We start from the raw sequence: 21,263 nt of genomic DNA on the forward strand, positions 1-21,263 counted from the left end.
ATGGGGGAGTCCAGAACTAGAGAGCATTAGTTTAAGGTGAGAGGAGAAAGACATAAAAGAGACCTAAGAGGCAACATTTTCATGCAAAGGGTGGTACGTGTATGGAATGAGCTTCAGAGGAAGTGGAGGTGGCTGGTACAATTACCACATTTAAAAGGCAACTGGATGGGTATATGGATAGGAAAGGTTTAGAGGGATATGGGCCAAGTGCTGGCAAATAGGACTAGATTAATTTAGGATATCTGGTCGTCATGGACAAGCTGGACCGAATAGTCTGTTTCCGTGCTGTATATCTGTAGAACTCTAACATTATATGACTAGAACATATATGCAATACTTCTTTAAGTAGAGTTAAATAGAGCTTCCTGCATCTAACAATGGTGAGAGACAGGGAGAAGGTAAATTGCAAACAGATATACAATGACCTTAATGTACTTTTAAGAATATAGGCTAAGCTTTATTTGGTAAGATAACAGGAACAACAATAGTCAGACATTCTCCTTGCATTTTAGGGACTTCTTGACATTTACATTGGAATCACAAATTTGAAATACTCGGAGAATGAATGGTAACTAATCAGCACTTTGGATTGCTGATTACCTCATACATTATTGTATGTTTAGGCTTGAGCCTGAGTCACATCTAATATTCCTTTCCACCCTTACCAAGTATAATACAAGCAGTCAAATTTATTGCACTAGTAAGGTTTTTGTCCAATACAATATGTAATATATTCACTTTAAAATTAATGTACAATATTTGAATGAAATGATTTAGATCTAAGCTGGACTAATGTTCCAGTATCTTGGAATAAGAGAGAATATAGGTGGAACTGGGTGCCATCTATCTAGGCAATGAGGATAGAGAATATTGTACCATTCTTACCAACCAGTGCTCCCTTGGTTCCATTTTGAGTATAGGATTGGTTACTAACATCATAGAATTGTTCATTTGTGTGAAACCTTCAACTTCCTAATCCAAAAATGGTTGAAAAACAGAGTTTCTAAATGGAATAATTGTTCTTCATCTCATGCCTAAATATCACAACAGAATCTCGGCAGGTTAACAAGTCTCGGAGTTACCTTTGAATCCTTTTCCTTTGCTGACACCAATCACATCGATCATTTCGTTCTGATGGAAGACAGTGCTCACTAGGACTGGTTTCTCTAGTTTCTCGTGTGCCCAGTCCACTTTCTCTGCAATGGTCCCTCCATTCAGTTGGATTTCCATGATGTGAGCTTTTTTCTGACGCAGAGGTAGCAGTCTCATCTAATAGGTGTGTGTGGGGTGGGGGGTTGGGGGTGTAAGGGAGAGGAGGGATGGTATTGTTGGACATTATATTAATAACAGTATAATGACATTAACCTTTACTTTAAGAGACATTTCTTCCTCATCCCCTGGCCATAGTCAGCCCTGCATTTGTTGACTCGGTTTGCAATTTTAGAATCTTAGAATCTCTATAGTGCAGATAGGGCCCATCAAATCTGCACTGACCCTCCAAAGAGGATCCCACTCTACTCCCACATTTACCATAATTATTCCATCTAGCCTGCACATCCCTAAAAACAGAGGGCAATTTAGTGTGGCTAATCCACCAAACCTACACATTAGATTAGGTTACCTACAGTGTGGAAACAGGCCCTTCGGCCCAACAAGTCCACACCGACCCTCCGAAGAGTAGCCCACCCAGATCCATTTCTCTCTGACTAATGTACCTAACACTATGAGCAATTTAGAATGGCCAATTCACCTAACCTGCACATCTTTGGACTGTGGGAGGAAACCGGAGCACCCAAAGGAAACCCACGCAGACACAGGGAGAATGTGCAAACTCCACACAGACAGTCACCTGGAATTGAACCTGGGACCCTGGTGCTGTGAGGCAGCAGTGCTAACCACTGAGCCACCATGACACCACAATCTTTGGACTGTGGGAGTAAACCCACACCGACAATACACAAGCACCACACAGAAGGTCACCCGAGTCTGGAATTGAACCCAGATACTCAGTGCTGTGAGGCAGCAGTGTTAACCACTATAAGCTACTCTGTCACTCATGTGATGTCATCTTCGGCCTACCTGTCTTGATCGCTGTAGTCTATGGATAATACAACCTGAACACCGTGATACTGTTAAGAGGAAAAAGGTTGCATTTACGAAGTAACTGTTTCCTCCTCAGAAAGTTCTAAAGTGCAAAACAAGGTGATGTTGGCTTCACGTGAGATGGTTAGAGGTTCAAATCTTCAAACAATTGTTTTCCTAAAACGCTACCAAATCAGGTTCAGGGGCCTGTAGCGATGAGCTCCCCACCTGGGGCTGTTAATCTGGCTCAATCAGGGAGCTCTGGCTGACATAAAAGGATGAATGTCAGGGATATTGGGGCCCTGAATGCATGACTCAGTGAGAGGCACTGCTATTGTCAAAGGCTATCCATTTGTAAATAAAAAGGTGATTGGTGATGGGATGCCGATCTGAAGATTATTTCGGGGCCATGTACTGGGCATAAGGTGCAGCATTAACATTGGAATGAGGATGTTTTTTAACCATGTATATTAGTGAGAAACTGAAATGATTCTTAGTAGATGTGAATCTAAAAGTAAGGGCAGACATTTTCAGGGTTAAAATAGGATAATCAAATTTTCAAATGAATAAATGGTGACAAAAAGAAACTGCATAAGGTTGATCTCAGCAATGCACTATACCTTTAAGAGAATGAAATCACAACACACCATTTGACACTCTGGGTATAAAACATCTCCATCTTACTCTCAGTTATTTAGTTAAGCAGTTAGTAATTGGATCAGTTCTATATATAATGCAATAGGAACATGAGTTAACATTGAACACAGACTGTAAGTAAGTCTGGCATATATCGGTGTATGTAGCTAATGCCATTAATAAACCTCAAGATATCTGTCTCAATAGTGTTTGTGATAATATTTTACATATGGGTAAGCACTTAGACCATATCATACTGGCAAATGCAATTTATCCTAAGCAAGCCACATTGGGAAACAAATGGATTTATGTTGAAGCTTAAGACTCCAGGAGGGCAGAAGCAGGAACTCCAAGCTGGTGTCCAAGTCCAGTCAGCTTTCCCCACAATAAGGACCTCTTTCACTGTGAAACTGAGACTCACATGTCTATTTTAATAGACAAGGCATCTTATATGTTGTGACACCAACTGGTGACTTATAAACAAAAATAGAAATTGCTGGAAAAGCTCAGCAGATCTGGCAGTACCTGTGGAGGGAAATCAGAGTTAACGTTTTGGGTCCAGTGACCCTTCCTCAGATCTGACTTATTGCTAGGGTAATGTCCTACCACCAACCCACATTACTAGCTTTTCTTTTAAGTTAACCAAGTTTTGATACACATCTGGAGCAGGTGGGCCTTGAACCCAAGCTACCTAGATCAGAGATATGGACAATACTATTGTGCCACAAACCCCTCAGTTCCCTTTACTTTCTTTTCTAATTTAACCTATTTTTCTAATCAACTTGTTCAGGGATGTTACTACACAGCTCTGGAACAGGTGAGACTTGAACTAAGGACTCCCACTCCAACAGTAGGGACACTACCATGGTGCCACAAGAAGCCCCTTAAATTCTTCTCACTAAGTTGATGCTGTGGACAGGTTGTAGACAATATAAGTCTTAACTAGTGGAAGCCCATGCATTAGTGATGTCTAGTTTATTTCAAGGTAGCAATAGATAGATGTTCCACTGATTAGTTAGGAATGATTACAAAACAGAGTCGAGAGTGTGGTGCTGGAAAAACACAGCTGGTCAGACAACATCCGAGGATCAGAAGAATCAACGTTTCAAGCATAAGCCCTTCACTAGGAATTACAAAAACAATCAGGAGCAGAGGTGACATATTGAGACCTGGATCTAGACTGTTTCTTCTTTACCCAGTGTGACAGCATCAGATAATGCAGAGCGTTTCACTGATGCTACACTGTTTTATGTTTAAGGCAATTTAGACACATAGGAAGCACCAATTAAATTATTAGAAAACTGAGTTTTGACAACAACCTTTAATTGGGAGAGATTAATCGCAAAGGGACTATAACATAAGGTTTCCAAACAATGTTTTGTACATGTATATTCTCCAGAGATCTAAGGTCAACAAGCATCTGGCTCATGTCAGCTGGAGTTTGGCTTGACTTAAAAGAGCCATACGTTTCAGTACAGTTAATGATGCATGTTTTTTGTATGGAAACTTGAGGTCTTTTGACTTGGGGAAGGAAGAGACTCCCTTTCCAAGAGTGTGGTTTCACAGATAGTTAGAATCTCTTTTTTTCAGCCACTTGAAAACTTGGAGGGTTTTTTGTTTTGGGAAACGAAAAGGTTTTCCTGTCCATGAGTGGGAATTGAGATTCAACGGGTGAGTGTATATTTTGTGTCGCTCATCTGCAGTCTCCCTGAAAAGTATTACCTTTGTGTTTTTTTACTTTGCTTAGTATTTTACTAGCCCTTCCTTGTTAGATCCATGCATGGTCTTGATTGACGATGTTCAATAAAGTTAGATGTCATTTATCCAGCACTACTGTCTGATGGTGTATCCCTGTCAAACCCGGAACTTTTGAACAGCATCATTTAAAGGAGTTATTTTGAAGCTTTTAATTAGATGATCAAATTGAACTAATTTATGTTATGTAAATTCCCTTTTTGAAATTGATAATGTGAAGTCCTTTGGGGGGGTCCTCATTGGTGCTATACAAATGCAGCTTGCTGCTGTCATCATTGTGTAGTTAGACTTGTGGAAAGAAAGGACATATGATTAAACATGGATAACTAGATAAATCAGGTGAATGTAGAATGAAAGCCTGTATGTCAAAAACTGAGTAATGACTTAATGAAATCTGGTTCTAATCCTTGAGCTCTCAATAGAATAAAATATAACTTCAGTGAAAAATATTAACAATGTGCATAACATGAGACACAAGGCACCATAGTAATTATAGTCTAACAAGTGAAGACAGTTTTACGATGGAAGGGCAAGATGTGTTCGCACAGACTTGGAGGGCCAAAGGACCTGTTCCTGTGTTGTATTGTTCTTTGTTCTCTTCACTGTTCTAGTATGCCAGATGTACGATATGGTCAAGTCTGATCCCCAGGTTTTTAAAGACCACAATGTTGCGTTAAGTTTATCCTCTCTGGCCTCTCTCCTGAACATAAAAGCACTTCATTGCTCAGACCTTTGAGTATAGGAGTTGGGACATTATCTTGAGATTGTATAGGACATTAGCAAGGCCTTTTCTGGAGTACTGTGTCCAGTTCTGGTCGTCGTGCTATAGGAAGGGTATTATTAAAGTTGAGGAGAAAGTGAGGTCTGCAGATGCTGGAGATCAGAGCTGAAAATGTGTTGCTGGAACAGCGCAGCAGGTCAGGCAGCATCCAGGGAACAGGAGAATCGACGTTTCGGGCATAAGCCTTATTAAAGTTGGACAAGGTTCTGAAGAGACTTATTCGGATGTTGCTGGGAATGGAGGGTTTGAATTATAAGGAGAGGCTAGGACTTTTTTCACTGGAGCGTAGGAAGTTGAGAGGTGACGTTGTAGTGGTTTATAACATCATGAGGGGTAGAGATAAGGTGAACGACAGGTGTCTTTTCCCTACTTTGGGGGATTTCAAGAATAGGGGGTAAGGTGAGAGGAGCAAAACTTTAAAAAGACATGAGGGCAACTTCTTTACACAGACAGCGGTTCATGTGTGGAATGAACTTCCAGAGAAGTGGTGGATGCAGGGCTCAGTTACAACATTTAAAAGACATTTTGATAAGTACATGAATAGGAAATGTTTGGTGGGATATGGGCCAAACACAGGCAGGTGGGACTAGTTTGGTTTGTGATTATGGTCGTCATGGACTGGTTGGGCTGAAGGGTCTGTTTCTGTGCTGTATGACTCTAATTTACCAATACCTGGCACAATGACACATTTTAAACAAGATGTGGAGGAGCCAAGTGTTGGACTTGGGTGGACACAGTTAGAAATCGCACAACGTCAGGTCATAGTCCAGCAAGTCTATTTGGAAGCTATTGGAAACCAAATCAGCCCAATCACAAAATATTGCCTTGCTCTGGCGCACAATTTTTGAAATTTGTGCTGTTCATACACAAGCTTTATGAGGACAGATTCAGAAAATAAATGTCAATAATGTGTAAATAAGAACTGATGTCTGGTCACATTCGCTTAACAATTAGCATCTGTACATTGAATTCTATTTCGAACACGTTGCTGTCAGGAAGTGAAGACTTTAACCATTTCACTAATCTCGCTCATAATAAAGGCAGAGCTACGGATCTCGGGAAGGCTAAGTGCTGGCAATCTTTCAGCTGACTCAGGAGTCTGTGGCGTTTAGCTCGGCATCAGAGGCTTGGGCACAAAGCCCCTCCAGTCCAGTATGAAGGGAGGTGGTGTTTTCAGGCAAGGTGTTAAACTGAGAGCCTGGGGCTGAATCCTCACTTTGTGTATCATTGATGAGTCGAAGCCCTTTCTCAATGTTTGAATCACACAGTCGGCATGTGCCTCACTCTGCCCAGGCTGGTTGCGTTTTCACACGGTTACCGGTGCCGAACCGTGATGGAGTGCAGGAGGAGGGTGACTATGGATGTTGGGTTGGTTAGGAGGCCTCTCTGAATAGCTGGAGACAGCAAGCCAGCTCTCAGTATTACAACACCCATTACCCCACTCAACTTCCAGGCTACCCCCTCCATTCCCCGTGTCTCTCTCAGACGCTGCTCCAATGGCCTCTCATGTCTCTCTGTGCCCTCTCTCACATCACCCCCCTTCCCATGTGCCATTGATACTGCATAACCTCTTAAGTAGTCATTACACCATGAAATAATGTCCAGGGATGTGCAGGTTAGGTGGGAAGTGAAGGAATAGGATAGGATGGGCTGTGCGTCAGGTTGGCATGCTCTTCGGAGGGTCAATGTGGACTCGACAAGCTGAATGACCTGCTTTCACTCCCTACGGATTCTACAGAAAATGCTGGAGAAACTCAGTAGGTCAGGCAGCATCTGTAGGGAAAACGTAGTCAATTTGACTTCTTCAGAATCAAATGGGGTTGGAAAATCATGTTCTTATATTTTTAACAGAGATGGGGAGGTGTGAGGGGATCAGATGGCATGGAGACCCAGTTGTTAGTTGGGGTGAATAAGAAAAAGGGAAGTAAATGGGTGTAAATAAATGGGTGAAAGCGAGGTGGGTGGGTCCTCTCTACTGAGAGCAAAGTAAACAAGACAAGGCCATGGGAAGCGTGGGAGATTTGGATAGAGAACAGACATCAGACAGTCAGACTCTGAACCTGTGGGATTCTGTATTGGGTCTGGATGCTGTAAAAGAGCCAAAGTGAGAAATGAAGAATCGTTCTTCACGCTTGTGTTATTCTTCGATTGGAGGATTGCAGCAGAGCCCAGATTGAAATGTTAGCCTGAGGGCAAGGTGCTTTATTGAAATGACAAGCAACTTAAGGATCAGGTCATTCCTATGGACAGGAGTGGAGGAGTCCCCCAAAGCAGACACACACCCGCCCATCTGTGTTTGGTCTTGCAGAAGTAAAGGAGTTAGCAGTAACTGCAGTGACCAGACTGAAAGAAGGTGTGTTTGGGGCCCTGAACTGTGAGGAGGTGAACGGGCAAACGTTACATCTTCTGCGATTGCATGGGAAGGTACTGTGGGGGAGTGAAGGAGGAGTGGACCAGTGTGTTACAGAGGGAATGGGCACTGTGGAATGCTGACAGTGGAAGGTTGCGGGAATATGTGTTTGATCATGGCATTTTGTTTGATAGGAAATCGTACTATAATGCTTACACAATCTTTTTTTTTTAATTAATTTGCAGAATGAGGGCACTGCTGGCTATGCTAGCATTTATTACCCATCCCTAATTGCCCAGAGGGCAGTTAAGTGTCAACCACATTGCTATGGGTCTGGAGTCACATGTAGGCCAGACCAGGTAAGGGTGGCAGTTTCCTTCCCTAAAGGACATTAGTGAACCACAAGGGTTTTTCAGACAATCACATCAAGGTCACTATTAGACTCTTAATTCCAGATTTTTATTGAATTCAAATTCTACCATCTGCTACGGTGGGATTCGAACCCAGTTCCCCAGATCGCTTCCTGGGACGATGGATTAACAGTCCAGGCAAAAATACCACCAGGCCATAATCAAAATTTAGTCACTTTAATTCCATGGAACAGTGCCCTCTAGTGATTCACTGCATTGAAAACACATCCACATTACAATGTGGCGTCTACTAGCAAGATTTGGAGGTGTCAAACATTTTATACTCATCTGTTAGAATGTTCCCAACTCCTCAGTAAATATCCCCGGTGGTCTGCAAGAAATGCAACTATCCATTAGATCATTTGTGAATCAAGTTCTGGGTCTAGGTTGAAGCCTCCTGCCCCATCATGGAACACAGTGATTAAGTCACATTATCTCAGTTTTGAGGTCCCAGTGAGAAGCTCCTCATGATTTTATAGATCTCTATAAGGCCACCCCTCAGCCTCTGATGGTCCAAGGAAAATAACCCCAGCCTGTTCAACCTCTCCCTATAGCTCAAACTCTCCAACCCCGGCAACATGCTTATAAATCTTTTCTGGATCCTTTCAAGTTTCATAACATCCTTCTAACACTTTTCCAGGCAAGCCACTAGCTGAAACCATTCAGGCTTTCATACATAACATGAGTGACAATCAACAAAGCAGCACAGTTTTGAAATCATGTCACTACCTCACAGAGTCATAGAGATGTACAGCAAGAAAACAGACCCTTTGGTCCAACCCATCCATGCAGACCGGATATCTTAACCTAATCTAGTCCCAATGTCCAGCATTTGCCCTGTATCCATCTAAACCCTTCAGATTCTACACTCATTCAGGTACCTTTGAAAAGCCTCCACCCTTCCTCGTGCAGCTCATTCCATACACGTACCACCCTCTGCATGAAGAAGTTGGCCCATGGGTCCCTTTTACATCTTACCCCTCTCACCTTAAACTAATGTCCTCTAGCTTTGGACTCCCTGACCCTGGGGAAAAGACCTTCACTATTCACCCTATCCATGCCCCTCATGATTTGATAAACCTCAACAAGGTCACCCCTCAACGGACGACACTCTAGTGAAAACAGGCCCAGCCTATTCAGCCTCTCCTTATAGTTCAAATCCTCCAAACCTGGCAACATCCTTGTAAATCTTTTCTGAACCTTTTCAAATTTCACAACATCCTTCCTGCAGCAGGGAGATTCGAACTGAATACAATATTCTAAAATTGGCCTAACCAATATCCTGTGCAGCTGCAATATGACCTCCCAACTCCAAAACTCAATGCACTGACCAATAAAGGCAAGCGTACCAAATGCCTTCTTCACCACCCTGTCTACCTTTGACTCCAGTTTCAGGAACTATGAAGCTCTACTCCAAGGTCTCTTTGTTACCCACTCCACTCTTGAGTTATATAGGGCTGTTAGGATGAGAAAGGTAACCACGAACAACAGAGAAACAGAACACTTCTCACCTGAGTGTGAACAATGATTCGGATGATCTTGCAATACTTCTTCATGGCTTCAAAGTCTTTCTCCAGCTGCTTTTTGCCCGCTTCATCCTGCCATTTCTTGCTGTATTTAGTGAAGGCTTTCTTCTTACTCTTACACCTGGTTGTATGAGGAGATGTGAGCCATGCTCTGGCATATTGTCATATAGAACCAACACTCACCATTCAGCTGACAGTCGGGAGACCAGTAATCCCACTGATAATTAAATGACAAGCCTTGCTTTCCAAATTTAGATGAGAAAATCAAGTCTATGACTGAATGCAGGTCTCCTTTGCTGAATTTTCAGCCTAATTTCTGACAGCCACATGACATTATTTTATAGCTCCATTGTACACATTTCGACATTAAAACTTGATACCCTCAGTTACGAGGTATTTTTACCGTTCTGGAAGGACAAAAGCAATGGGTGCATGGGAACACCACAACTTTCAAGTTTCCCTCCCAGCCACTCACCATCCTGACTTAACATGTAGATATAAAATAGGAGCAGGAGTAGGCCATTCGGCCCTTCAAGCCTGCTCCACCATTCAATATTACTATGGCTGCTCATCCAACTCAGTCCCCTGTTCCTCAGTTTTTCCCGCTCCCTATTGATCCCTTTAGCCTGAGGACTATATCTAATTCAGTCTTGATAACATTCAATGTTTTGGCTTCAACTACTCTCTGTGGAGGAGACTTCCACAGGCTCCCCATTCTCTGGGTGAAGACATTTCTTCTTATCTCAGTCCAGAAAGGCCTAGCCTGTCTCCTTGTACTGCAGTCCATTGACAGGATTCCCCAGTCATTGGGAACATTCTTCCTGCTTTTACCCTGTCTGGTCTTGTTAGAATTTTACAGGCTTCTGTGAGATGCCCTGTCATTTTCCAGTGAATACAGTTCTAACCGATCCAGTACACCAGTCCTGTCATCCCAGGAACAACGGACAAATAGATCACCGTTCCTTCACTGTTGCTAGGCCCAAATCCTAGGATTCCCTTCCTAAGAGCATTGTGGGTCAGCCCACAGCAGGTGGACTGCAGCAGTTCAAGAAGGCAGCTCCCCACCACCTTCTCAAGGGGCAACTAGGGGCGGGGCAATAAATGCTGACCAGCCAGCGACACCAACATCCCTCAAAATAAATAAAACAAAATTCTGAAGAAAGCAACAATAAAGCAGAAAGAAATTACATAGTTGATTTAGGATGAACAACTGCTGCCCAGAAGTGAACTCGTTATCAGGCAGGATCCGGATCACTGGTGACCCGTTGCCTACAGAGCCTCTGATTCATGCCAGATAAAGTTTGATAGATGCCAGCTGCACTGTGGTATCCTATTGAAAGGGCCATTCTTCCTACTGGAGCATAGGCATTTCAATAACGTCTAATACCATCACAGACTATGTCCACGCACAGCAAGGGTTGAGCCTATTCCGTGCAGAAAAGTGTGGAGCTGGAAAAGCACAGCAGGTCAGGCAGCACCTGAGGAGCAGAAGAGTCGACGTTTTGGGCGTAAGCCTTTCGGCCCGAAACATCACTCCTCCTGCTCCTCAGATGCTGCCTGACCGGCTGTGCTTTTCCAGCGCCACACTCTCAACTCTGAACTCCAGCATCTGCAGTCCACACTTTCTCCTGTTCTGTGTTCTCCATTGTTTTACAGGGGAGAGAACTTATTAAACCAAGTGCAAAGCATGGTCTTACTATTCACTTTGGAGCAATGCAGATGTTCACAGAGGTGACAACGGCTTTGAAAATTAGGATAGAATTTGGATGTCACTGATAATAATAAAATACAGTGGAGGTGCTTTAACTAAAGGGAAGCTTTGATGAAAAGGGTTTAATTTGTTAGGTGGTAACAGATTCAAAATGGAGTTTGTAGCCTGACCAGCCCATTAATGTCAGCAAAACAGGTGGGCGACATTTTGATAGGGCTGACGATTAGATTACAAACACCCCCCCCCCCCGCCCAATATCAGGATCGGAACTGGATTTTAGAATCAACACCATACACTCTGCGACCATTGGGCCTGAGCTGAAGAGCCCAGTCAGGGATCCATTGGGAACAAGGTAAGATCCAGGGAAGCAGGAGGACCACACCTGAACTTGACTTGCTGGCAGCTGGGGTGACACAATTTTGAGTGGTCTCAACTAGTGATCCCCCTCATTGCCAGCCCACCCCCACAGGTCTCTGGGTAATGAATATTGTTCAGGTACAGACCACAGCAATCACTGCAAGTAAAAGGCCATGGGTGGAACTGAAAAGTGGATTGAGTGCAGCTACAGATGGGACACATTCGGTTGTGGGTGTCGGTGACAGCCTGGAAGGAATGGGGATACAGGACATTGACAGTGGGTACAGAATGCAGGAGGTTAGGGGCAATCATTTGTTACCCAGAAGTCAAAATCAAATGCCTAGATCTGTAAGAGAGTGTACCTTGTCCAAGAGGACAGTGACAAGGTCTCGTTACTTCATAAACTTATGAAGTCAGTAGGCAACTTTCCACAGGTTGTCGTCAGTCATCTTTCTTTTCCCTTCTGGTTTTGCTTCTGCATTTCAAAGTTAGTCTCTGGGAAACAGTGCACAAGCTTTCACTGTTCAGCAGGTGGTTCGGAATGGCCTCTTTTCTTGTCCTTTTAATCAAATGTTTAATTTTTGATTCTGTATGTCCCACAGATGTCTGACTAAACTGAGAATGCACATTGAAGTCAAGTCGCAATCGGCAGTGATCTATTTGAATGATGGATTAGGCCTGAACAGCTGAATGGCTCATTATTGTTCCTTTTGTGGAATGGAGTAGCATGCTGGCTCAGTGGTTAGCACTGCTGCCTCACAGCAAAAGGGACCCGGGTTTGATCCAACCCTTGGGTGATGTCTGTGTGGAGTTTGCACATTCTCCCTGCGTCTGCATGGGTTTCCTACCCGTGCTCCGGTTTCCTCCCACAATCCAAAGATGCCAAGGAAGCTTGCCTCTGACACTTCATCATTCATCTTAGAAATGAACTAGAATTAAAATTAGAATTTGACACAGACTGTGACCACAAATCCATATCAAGACTGTGTGCAAAGTCTAACTTCTCTATCTTTGAATTGGCCACTGAAGTGTTTAAAGGGCCAATTCAAAGATAGAGAAGTTAGACTTTGCACACAGTCTTGATATGGATTCATGGTCACAGTCTATGCCTGAGTTAAATTCTAAATTTAATTCTAATTCGATTCTAAGATGAATGATGGAGAGTCAGAGAGAGGCAATCTTCCTTTGCACTGGAAGGAAGAAACTCAGTGCCACAGCTTAGATGCAGTGGCTGCGAGTTGTCCAGCAGGAGGTGGGGAGGTGGGGGTATTGTGGTAGTGTCACTAGGCTAGTAATCCAGCGAGTCTGGCTAATGCCCAAGTAGCATGGGTTCAAATCCCACCACAACAATTACAGGAATTTGGATTCACTAAATGGAATCTCAAATTCTCACCATGAGTGTACACATGGAATGATGGCCCATATCTCTCCAAACTCTTCCTATTCATATACCCATCCAGTTGCCTTTTAAATGTTGCAATTGTACCAGCCTCCACTTCCTCTGGCAGCTCATTCCATGCACGTACCACCCTCTGCGTGAAAAGGTTGCCCCTTAGGTCTCTTTTATATCTTTCCCCTCTCACCCTAAATCTATGCCCGCTAGTTCTGGACTCTCCCACCGCAGGGAAAAGACTTTGTCTATTTATCCTATCCATGCCCCTCATGATTTTATAAACTACTACAAGGTCACCCCTCAGCCTCTGACGCTCCAGGGAAAACAGCCCGATGAGCTGAAAGTGCGTGTTTCCACACTATAGGGATTCTATGTTGCTGTGCTTATATATAAAACCCATTCAGGGTACAGGTCTTCCTGTTTCATGGAGTTAGAATCACAAAGAAATGTTTCTCAGTTTAAAAAGATTAAGGTTGTTGGGGCAGCAAATGGGAAGTGGACAGAGGATAAATCATGATGATGTATGCAAATAATTGAATGGCACAGATAGAGTTAAAAAAGGATTTCTCCAAGTCAACTCTCTGTTATAGGACCGAAAAGATAAATTTGAGTTATTAAAGATTAATTTTAAGTTAGATTCCAGAAAAATGCATGTTTAGTTCTAGCGACGTGAGTTCACACAGTCCTCCAGGCCTGAATGCAGGCTCCAGTCCTGAACAACAAAAGCAAAGGAGTTTTGGCAGCTTCTGCGTGTATTAGATTAGATTAGATTAGATTAGATTAGATTAGATTAGATTCCCTACAGTGTGGAAACAGGCCCTTCGGCCCAACCAGTCCACACCGAGCTCCGAAGAGTAACCCACCCAGATCCATTTCCCTCTGACTAATTGACCTAACACTATGGGCAATTTAGCATGGCCAATTCATCTGATCTGCACATTTTTGGACTTAGAGAATGTGTTGGCTTTTTATTTAATGGTGGTTAAACATCCGGAATAATAAAAAGAGAAGAATCAAATGCATTTTGGGAATCAAAACGCAACTGGATACTGGATTGGAAGAGTAGTCATTTTCCTGTAGGCCAAATGATGACTTCTGATCCTTCACTTTTTTTATGTTTTCCATGGGGTTTCTGACCCAATAGACTGTATACCCAATAAGCGGTAAGAACCAAGCCAGCCAGAGACCAGAAAATACGCAAAATGAACAATCATCCACTCACACATATCTATATCCCCCTCCACCCCCAAAATGATGGGGAGCTTTTAAAAAAAGCAATGTCTACTTACCAGTTCTTGTAGAAACGTCGTTTGCATTCATCGCTAATGTGTTCAGCAAAGATTGTTTTAAATGCTCGCAGTCCCCTCGGAGTATCCACATATCCCACAATCCCCACAACGATCACTGGTGGAGTGTCGATAATAGTAACAGCCTCCACTACTTCTCTCTTTGAGATCTCTGTAATATTATAATTCCCTGATTAAAAGGTGACCTGACACCTCAAAACATAACTTGGTGGCTTCACAAAATCAATTTGGGTCTGTTGGCAAATGCTTTTTACTTAATTATATGTATTTTGTCATGTATATAATGCTAACTGTGGGTTACCAAATACCCACTGTTTCTGACTGCTTAATACGGTGTTCCTAACATTTCACAAACTTTTCAGCAGATTTGGTATAGATAGAGATTTGTACATGTGGGAGTTTGTGTGGGGATCCAAATACTCTGGTGCAGTGGCTCCGTGGTTAGCGCTACTGCCTCACAGTACTAGGGATGACTCTGTGTGCAGTTTGCACGTTCTCCTCATGTTCGTCCGGGTGCTCAGGTTTCTTCCCTCGATCCAAAGATGTGTGAGTTAGGTGAATTGGCCATATTAAATTGTCTGTGACATTTGGGAATGTGTAGGTTAGGTACATCATTCAGGGAGAATGTAGAGTAATAGCGTAGGGGGTCAGAGTCAAAACGTGTGGTGCTGGAAAAGCACAGCCAGTCAGGCAGCATCCAAGGAGCAGGAAAGTTGACGTTTCGAGCATTAGGATAGGGGAAATGGGTGTGGGTGGGATACCTTTGGAAGGTTGGTGTTGGGCCAAATGCCTTGTTTCCACACAAAGGGAGTCTATGATACTCCCTTTGTGAGTTTCTCAGGGGCAAGGTCATTGCTGCAACTTGTACTCAGATATGGAGGTGGTCTTGGGTGGATGCAGAGTGTTGAATTTGGAGGTTTATGAACACAGTTACCCAATGTGTGCAGTCAACAATTGATAGCAATTTTCTGATTGTTCATTGAGTTTGAGAAGTAGCCGTTTCCCTGATGACAGCCTGATGAGGACCACTTGCTGAGAGCCTCCGTCAAGCCTGAGCACTTATTGATATATCATCTTTCTGGGGCCAGTAATTTATACTGTGTCAATCAATTGTCAGAATCCTTTTGACAGATGACCACTGGAGACTTACTCATGACATCAGCTGACAGTTGTTCCTTTTACCCGCCTCCATCTGAGGGTCGATTTACCATTCTATCTAAGAACAAAACTTCCTTACTTTCCAAAAAGAACACCCTGATAATAGGGTACATTTGCCTCCAGAGAAATTGTGCAAAGGGCACTGTGACCTCTGTGTTTCCTGTAATTCTTCCCCTTTCTTTTCCCAGGCTAGAAATTTGGAAATTTGTTGCGATTGTTGTTAAATTAAGTCTCAAACCACACAGTAAATACTAGGGATATTCAGTTTTTAAGGGTCATCGATTTTCACCAGAAACCCCACATGAATTCCCAGTGGTCCCGTATCCAATGTCTCCACAATGCGTAGGTACCCTACCTAACTTTGGTAAAACTTGGGTTCGTATGAATTCAGCCTTCTTAAAATACTCCCATTGTGGGCGGCACGGTGGCACAGTGGTTAGCACTGCGGCCTCACAGCGCCAGAGACCCGGGTTCAATTCCCGCCTCAGGCGACTCTCTGTGAGGAGTTTGCACATTCTCCCCGTGTCTGCGTGGGTTTCCTCCGGGTGCTCCGGTTTCCTCCCACAATCCAAAAACAAAATGTGCAGGTTAGCTGAATTGGCCATGCTAAATTGCCCGTAGTGTTAGGTGAAGGGGTAAATGTAGGGGAATGGGTCGGGTGGGTTGCGCTTCGGAGGGTCGGTGTGGACTTGTTGGGCCGAAGGGCCTGTTTCCACACTGTAAGTAATCTAGAAAGAAAAATCAGACCAGAATATTCAGAAGGTTCCCTCACCATTGGCAGCTGGCCACCACCCATGTTTTCCAATCTCTGCCCAACTCACCCAAAACAGCATGCTCCTTTTTCTCACGGTGTTTGTTTTGTTTTTTCCATTTGAGTCCTCTGTGTAGTAATTACCTTCCAGCTCCTCTGTCATAGAATCCCTACAGTGTGGAAATGGGCCATTTGGCTCAACACATCCACACCGATACTCTGAAGGGTAACTCGCCCAGACCCATTCCCCTATTACTCTACATTTACCCCTGATTAATGCACTTAACCTACACATCCCTGAAGGCTATAGGCAATTTGGCATTACCGATTCACCTATTAAGGAGGAAACTGGAGCACCCAGAGGGAACCCATGTAAACAAGGGGAGAATATGCAAACCCCACACTGTCGCCCGAGGCTGGAATCGAACCCAGGTCCCTGGTGCTGTTAGGCAATAGTGCTAGCCACTGTGCCACCCTTGTGTCCATCTTTTTAAATCTGCTGGCTTCTTTCTTAATTTCCTTTTTATTGGTATTGCTTCCAGGCAAAGGGTTACCAGGCTGTATGATATATAATTATTATCGGAGTGGTTATAATTTATTTCTTTACAATTGATGCAAATGCTGATAATTTTTTTAAAAATTCCTTAATAACAGTTATAGACCATCAACCCTTCAAAGAAATTATAAATATTCCTTTCTGCACCACATCTGGATCAAAGGTTATCTTAACAGCATTAAAGAAAGAATTTCAACAGCAGTGATAACTTATATTTATATAGTGCTTGAATTTACATTTCCAGGCATTTCACAGGAGAAGTACAGAGCTATAAAACGTGTTAGAAACCCGCATTAGGCAAATTGACAAAGATTCTTTAAGGATGAACTTTTGAGGAGCATCTTGAAGGAGGAAAGAGGCAGTGAAATTCATGGCGTGAATTCCAGTGCTTGGAATCCTGTTATACTTTAAATAATGCTGTAAGCTGGTGGGTACATGGAATGAGCTGCCAGAGGAAGTGGTGGAAGCTGGCACAATTACAATGTTGAAAAGACATCTGGAATGGTACATGAATAGGAAGGGTTTAGAGGGATATGGGCCAAATGCTGGCAAATGAGACTTGTTCACTTTGAACAAGTTGGACTAAACGGTCTGTTTCTGTGCTGTATGACTCTATAAGATGGCAAACTGGGCCACATATTAAAGCTACATGTAAAAGGAGTAGCATCGATGGTATAGCACTCCCTCAGGACTCCCAGAAGGCTTATGCCTGAGGCATCAATTCTCTTGCTCCTTGGTTGCTGACTGACCTGCTGTGCTTTTCTAGCACCACACTCTCGAGTCTGATCTCCAGCATCTGCAGTCCTCACTTTCTCCTAGAAAGGTCAGCCTGGATTCACTGTACATTCCTCTGGTATAAGTCCTGAATGCGCAACTTTTAGCTGTGCTTTGGTCGGTTAGAGACAAAAAAACTCCAGATGCTAGAATCCAAGGTAGACAAGCAAGAGGCAGGAAGAAGACAGCAAGCCAGGTGGTCTGTCTTGGCTTCGTCAGTTGCCCTCTTACCTCTGAGTCAGAAACACAGAAGATAGGAGCAGTAGTAGGCCATTCGGCCTTGCGAACCTGATCTGCCGTTTTATGTCCAACTCAGTTCCCTGTTTTCCCCTTTAATCCCTACAGGCCTCAGTACTATAGTTATCGGCATTTATCTTGATGAACCACTCCAGCGCTATAAACAAAAGATCAACACTGAACACAGGCACTGAGACCCCGGTCTCAGTCGAACGATCGCACCATGAAACTATCCAAATACTTACTCTGGCCAGGCCTGTGCACTTCCCGCAGGACATGAGTCATGCCGGCTTTGTAGCCCGGGAAAGCTGTCATATGCACGGGCTTACTGGGATCATCCTTAGGCCAGGATTTCACTTTCCCTCGGTGTCTGGAACTTCTCTTGCGAGGAAGAAAGCCCAGGTGTCCGTGTCGGGGCGCCGAGAACTTACGGTGCGACTGGAAACAGAAACACTTCTTAATTTAAAAATGCTTAACAAGAAAAATGGCCGCCCGACCTCATACTGAAAATCTATGGCAGGAGCATGGGTTTAAAATTATCTGGCAAGCATTTCACTAAAGACTACAGCAACTGCAGAAAATAAGAAAAAAACATAAGATATGCATTTAGATCCCTCGTCACGGCTATATCTGAATTAAATCATGCTTTTTAATGTTAACAGCAAAAGCAAGCATACCATGGTATGTGCTGAGCACGAAGTGAGCAGCTGAAAGAGACAGTTTCCAAGTGCTGAAATAAGCTCACGCTTAAGACGTTACTTAATATAAAGTCACAAATATAGCTCCTGGCTCCATTAGCCCCCGTATTAACTTTTGGAGCAGGGTAGCTGCCTAAGTTTGACATTACAACAATTGCAGACCCTGAATTTCCAGGTGCCATTGACACTGCTCACTACATTACAAATGTGCACTGGCAACATTTCAACATGCTTATTTTTGTCCCATGTCCCTCATGAGATTCTTTTCTGATTGAAAATAAAGTGAACAATAATAGTCAGGTGACATGTGTACCTTCTCCCCAAATATCATTTGGCTTTGGGCTTGTTGAATCATATACATTTATAGTTTGAATACATAAATATAGCTTATGACAGTCTTCAAGTGCAACAATTTGCATCTTTATAGACCCACTCACTGTAAAATGTTTCAAGGTGCTTTACAAGATTGTTATCAAAGAAAATTTGACAATGGGCCGCAGTAGCGAAATATTAGGTAGTGACTAAGAGTTTGACCAAAGAGGTAAGGAAAATCTTTAAGGAAGATCTTAAAGGAGGGTTGTAGACATTTAGGAGGAGATTGCAGAACTTAGGGCATGGGCACTAGAAGGTATTGCCTCTAGAACAAAAGGGCATAGACTCAAAGTAAGGGGGAGCAGATTTCATAGAACCCCTACAGTGTGTGGAAACAGACCATTTGGCCCAACAAGTCCCTCTGAAAAGTAACCCTATTACTCTCCCCCTGACTAATGCACCTAAACTACACATCCCTAAACACTATGGGCAATTTAGCATGGCCAATCCACCCGACCTGCACATCTTTGGACTGTGGGAGGAAACCCACACAGACACGGGGAGAACATGCAAACACCTCAGCCAGACACCTGAGGCTGGTATTGAACCAGGGTCCCGAGCATTGTGAGGTAGCAGTGCTACTTCACCCAAAAGGTTGTGAATCTGTGGGAATTCCCTGCCCAGTGAAGCAGTTGAGGCAACCTCATTGAATATTTTTAAGGCAATGATCGATACTTTTTGAACAGCAAAGGAATTAAGGGTTATGGTGAGCAGGCGGGTAAGTGGAGCTGAGGCCACAAAAGGATCAGCCATGATCTTATTGAATGGTGGAGCAGGGCCAAGTGGCCTACTCCTGCTCTTATGTCCTTTTGCTACCAATGGTGGAATGATGAAAATCAAAGTTGTGCTAGCAGCCAGAATTAGAGGAGTGTGGATATCTTGCTGGATTGCAGTGTTGGAGATGATTACAGAGACAGAGAGGTTTAAGGCCACTGAGTTTTTGAAAATAAGGTTGAGAACATGATAACAAAAATTGCTGGAGAAACTCAGCATGTCAGGCAACATCTGTGTTGGGAAAGCAGAGTCAACATTTCGGGTCCAGTGCCTCTTCACCAGAAATGGATACCCCAGACTCAAAACGTTAACATGACTTTCTCTTCGCAAATGCCGCGGGAATTGCTGAGTTCCAATTTCTGTCTTTGTTTCAGATTTCCAGCATCCACAGTTCTTAGTTTTGAGAACTTTATAATTCCAGCAATGTCGCAACCTGACCAGAACACATATTTTCACTCTGGAGGAGTCTAACCAAGGGAACACCATGATTATTACCCTCATTCTGTGAACAACTCTGACTGGGCTGTACTTTAATCTCCTAAGGAGGATTTACCATAGCTCCCCATCCAAGTATATTCTCTCAGTCTTTATAGTCCAAAGTAAATTGATGGTAAAACAGAGCCAACAGATCCATCAAGCTGGTTTCACACATCAGATACTGGAGTCCTCTTCGGGGTGGCTGGGTGGCTCAGTGGTTAGCACTGCTGCCTCACAGCACCAGGGTCCCAGGGTTGATCCCAGCCTCGGGTGACTGTCTGTGTGGAGTTTGCACATTCTTCCCTGTGTCTGCGTGGGTTTCCTCTGGGTGCTCTGGTTTCCTCCCACAGTCCAAAGATGTGCAGTTCAGGTGAATTGGCCATACTAAATTGCCAGTAGTGTTAGGTGTATTAGTCAGGGATAAATGTAGGGGAATGGGTCTAGGTGGGTTGCTCTTTGGAGGGTCGGTGTGAACTTGTTGGGCCGAAGGGCCTGTTTCCACACTGTAGGGAATCTAATCTAAAAAAAAATCCCCTCCCCCACCACCATAGACATAAATCACATTATCACTGGAGAGGCAAAAAAATACATACATACAACTGAAAGGTTTGACATAACTCTGGTATAGTAATTTAGCTGGATTTGAATCACTGTAAATTGATGGTGTTGGGAAAGAGATTGCAATGTGTTTTAAGAATTTTCTGAATTGTCTTCTACATCTATGTAGCTTGTTCTTATCTTTTGTGTAATAAATTTCTGCTTTGTTGTTAAAAAAAAAGCACTCTGCAGCTTCACGTTTCAGTAAACAATCACCACACCAGCTAAAATTCTAAAAAAGTATCATCTATCAAATCATATTTCATTCTGATTTGAGCAGTAGCACTCGCAACTGGGACCATAATAGAATCAGTCAACAGCTGTGAAATGCACAGACAGTTTACATTTCAGGTTAACATCCTTCCTCAGACTGAGTCCTACATGGTTTGCACAAACTTATACACAAACCATTGACTGACTTATCTAAGGTTGTGTCACTGAGACTTGCGAAGGTGCTACATCTTTCAGGCCAGGTTTTCAGGTCCTGCCAGGTGGGAAACTAGAAATGCATAGCTTTCAAAAATATCACACTTGAACACAAATTCTAAATTGACTGTTCGG

At 43.3% G+C, this 21,263-nt stretch overlaps 1 protein-coding gene across 1 annotated transcript in view; it reads right to left on the reverse strand.

The window, feature by feature from the left end:
• LOC122560563 (60S ribosomal protein L3-like) overlaps positions 1-18,567 on the reverse strand; it is a 31,056-nt gene extending 12,489 nt beyond the window's left edge. Inside the window, exons 1-5 of the mRNA XM_043711320.1 lie at positions 18,462-18,567; positions 18,030-18,222; positions 14,291-14,459; positions 9,526-9,661; positions 1,083-1,269 (exon numbers count right to left, since the gene is read on the reverse strand). Of these exons, the coding sequence (XP_043567255.1) occupies positions 1,083-1,269; positions 9,526-9,661; positions 14,291-14,459; positions 18,030-18,222; positions 18,462-18,464 (688 nt within the window). The 5' untranslated portion in view covers positions 18,465-18,567. The remainder of the gene's footprint in view (positions 1-1,082; positions 1,270-9,525; positions 9,662-14,290; positions 14,460-18,029; positions 18,223-18,461) is intronic.
• Positions 18,568-21,263: the final 2,696 nt, after the last annotated feature.

The sequence above is a fragment of the Chiloscyllium plagiosum genome, chromosome 21 (genome assembly GCF_004010195.1).
Source record: "Chiloscyllium plagiosum isolate BGI_BamShark_2017 chromosome 21, ASM401019v2, whole genome shotgun sequence".
Lineage (NCBI taxonomy): Eukaryota > Metazoa > Chordata > Chondrichthyes > Orectolobiformes > Hemiscylliidae > Chiloscyllium > Chiloscyllium plagiosum.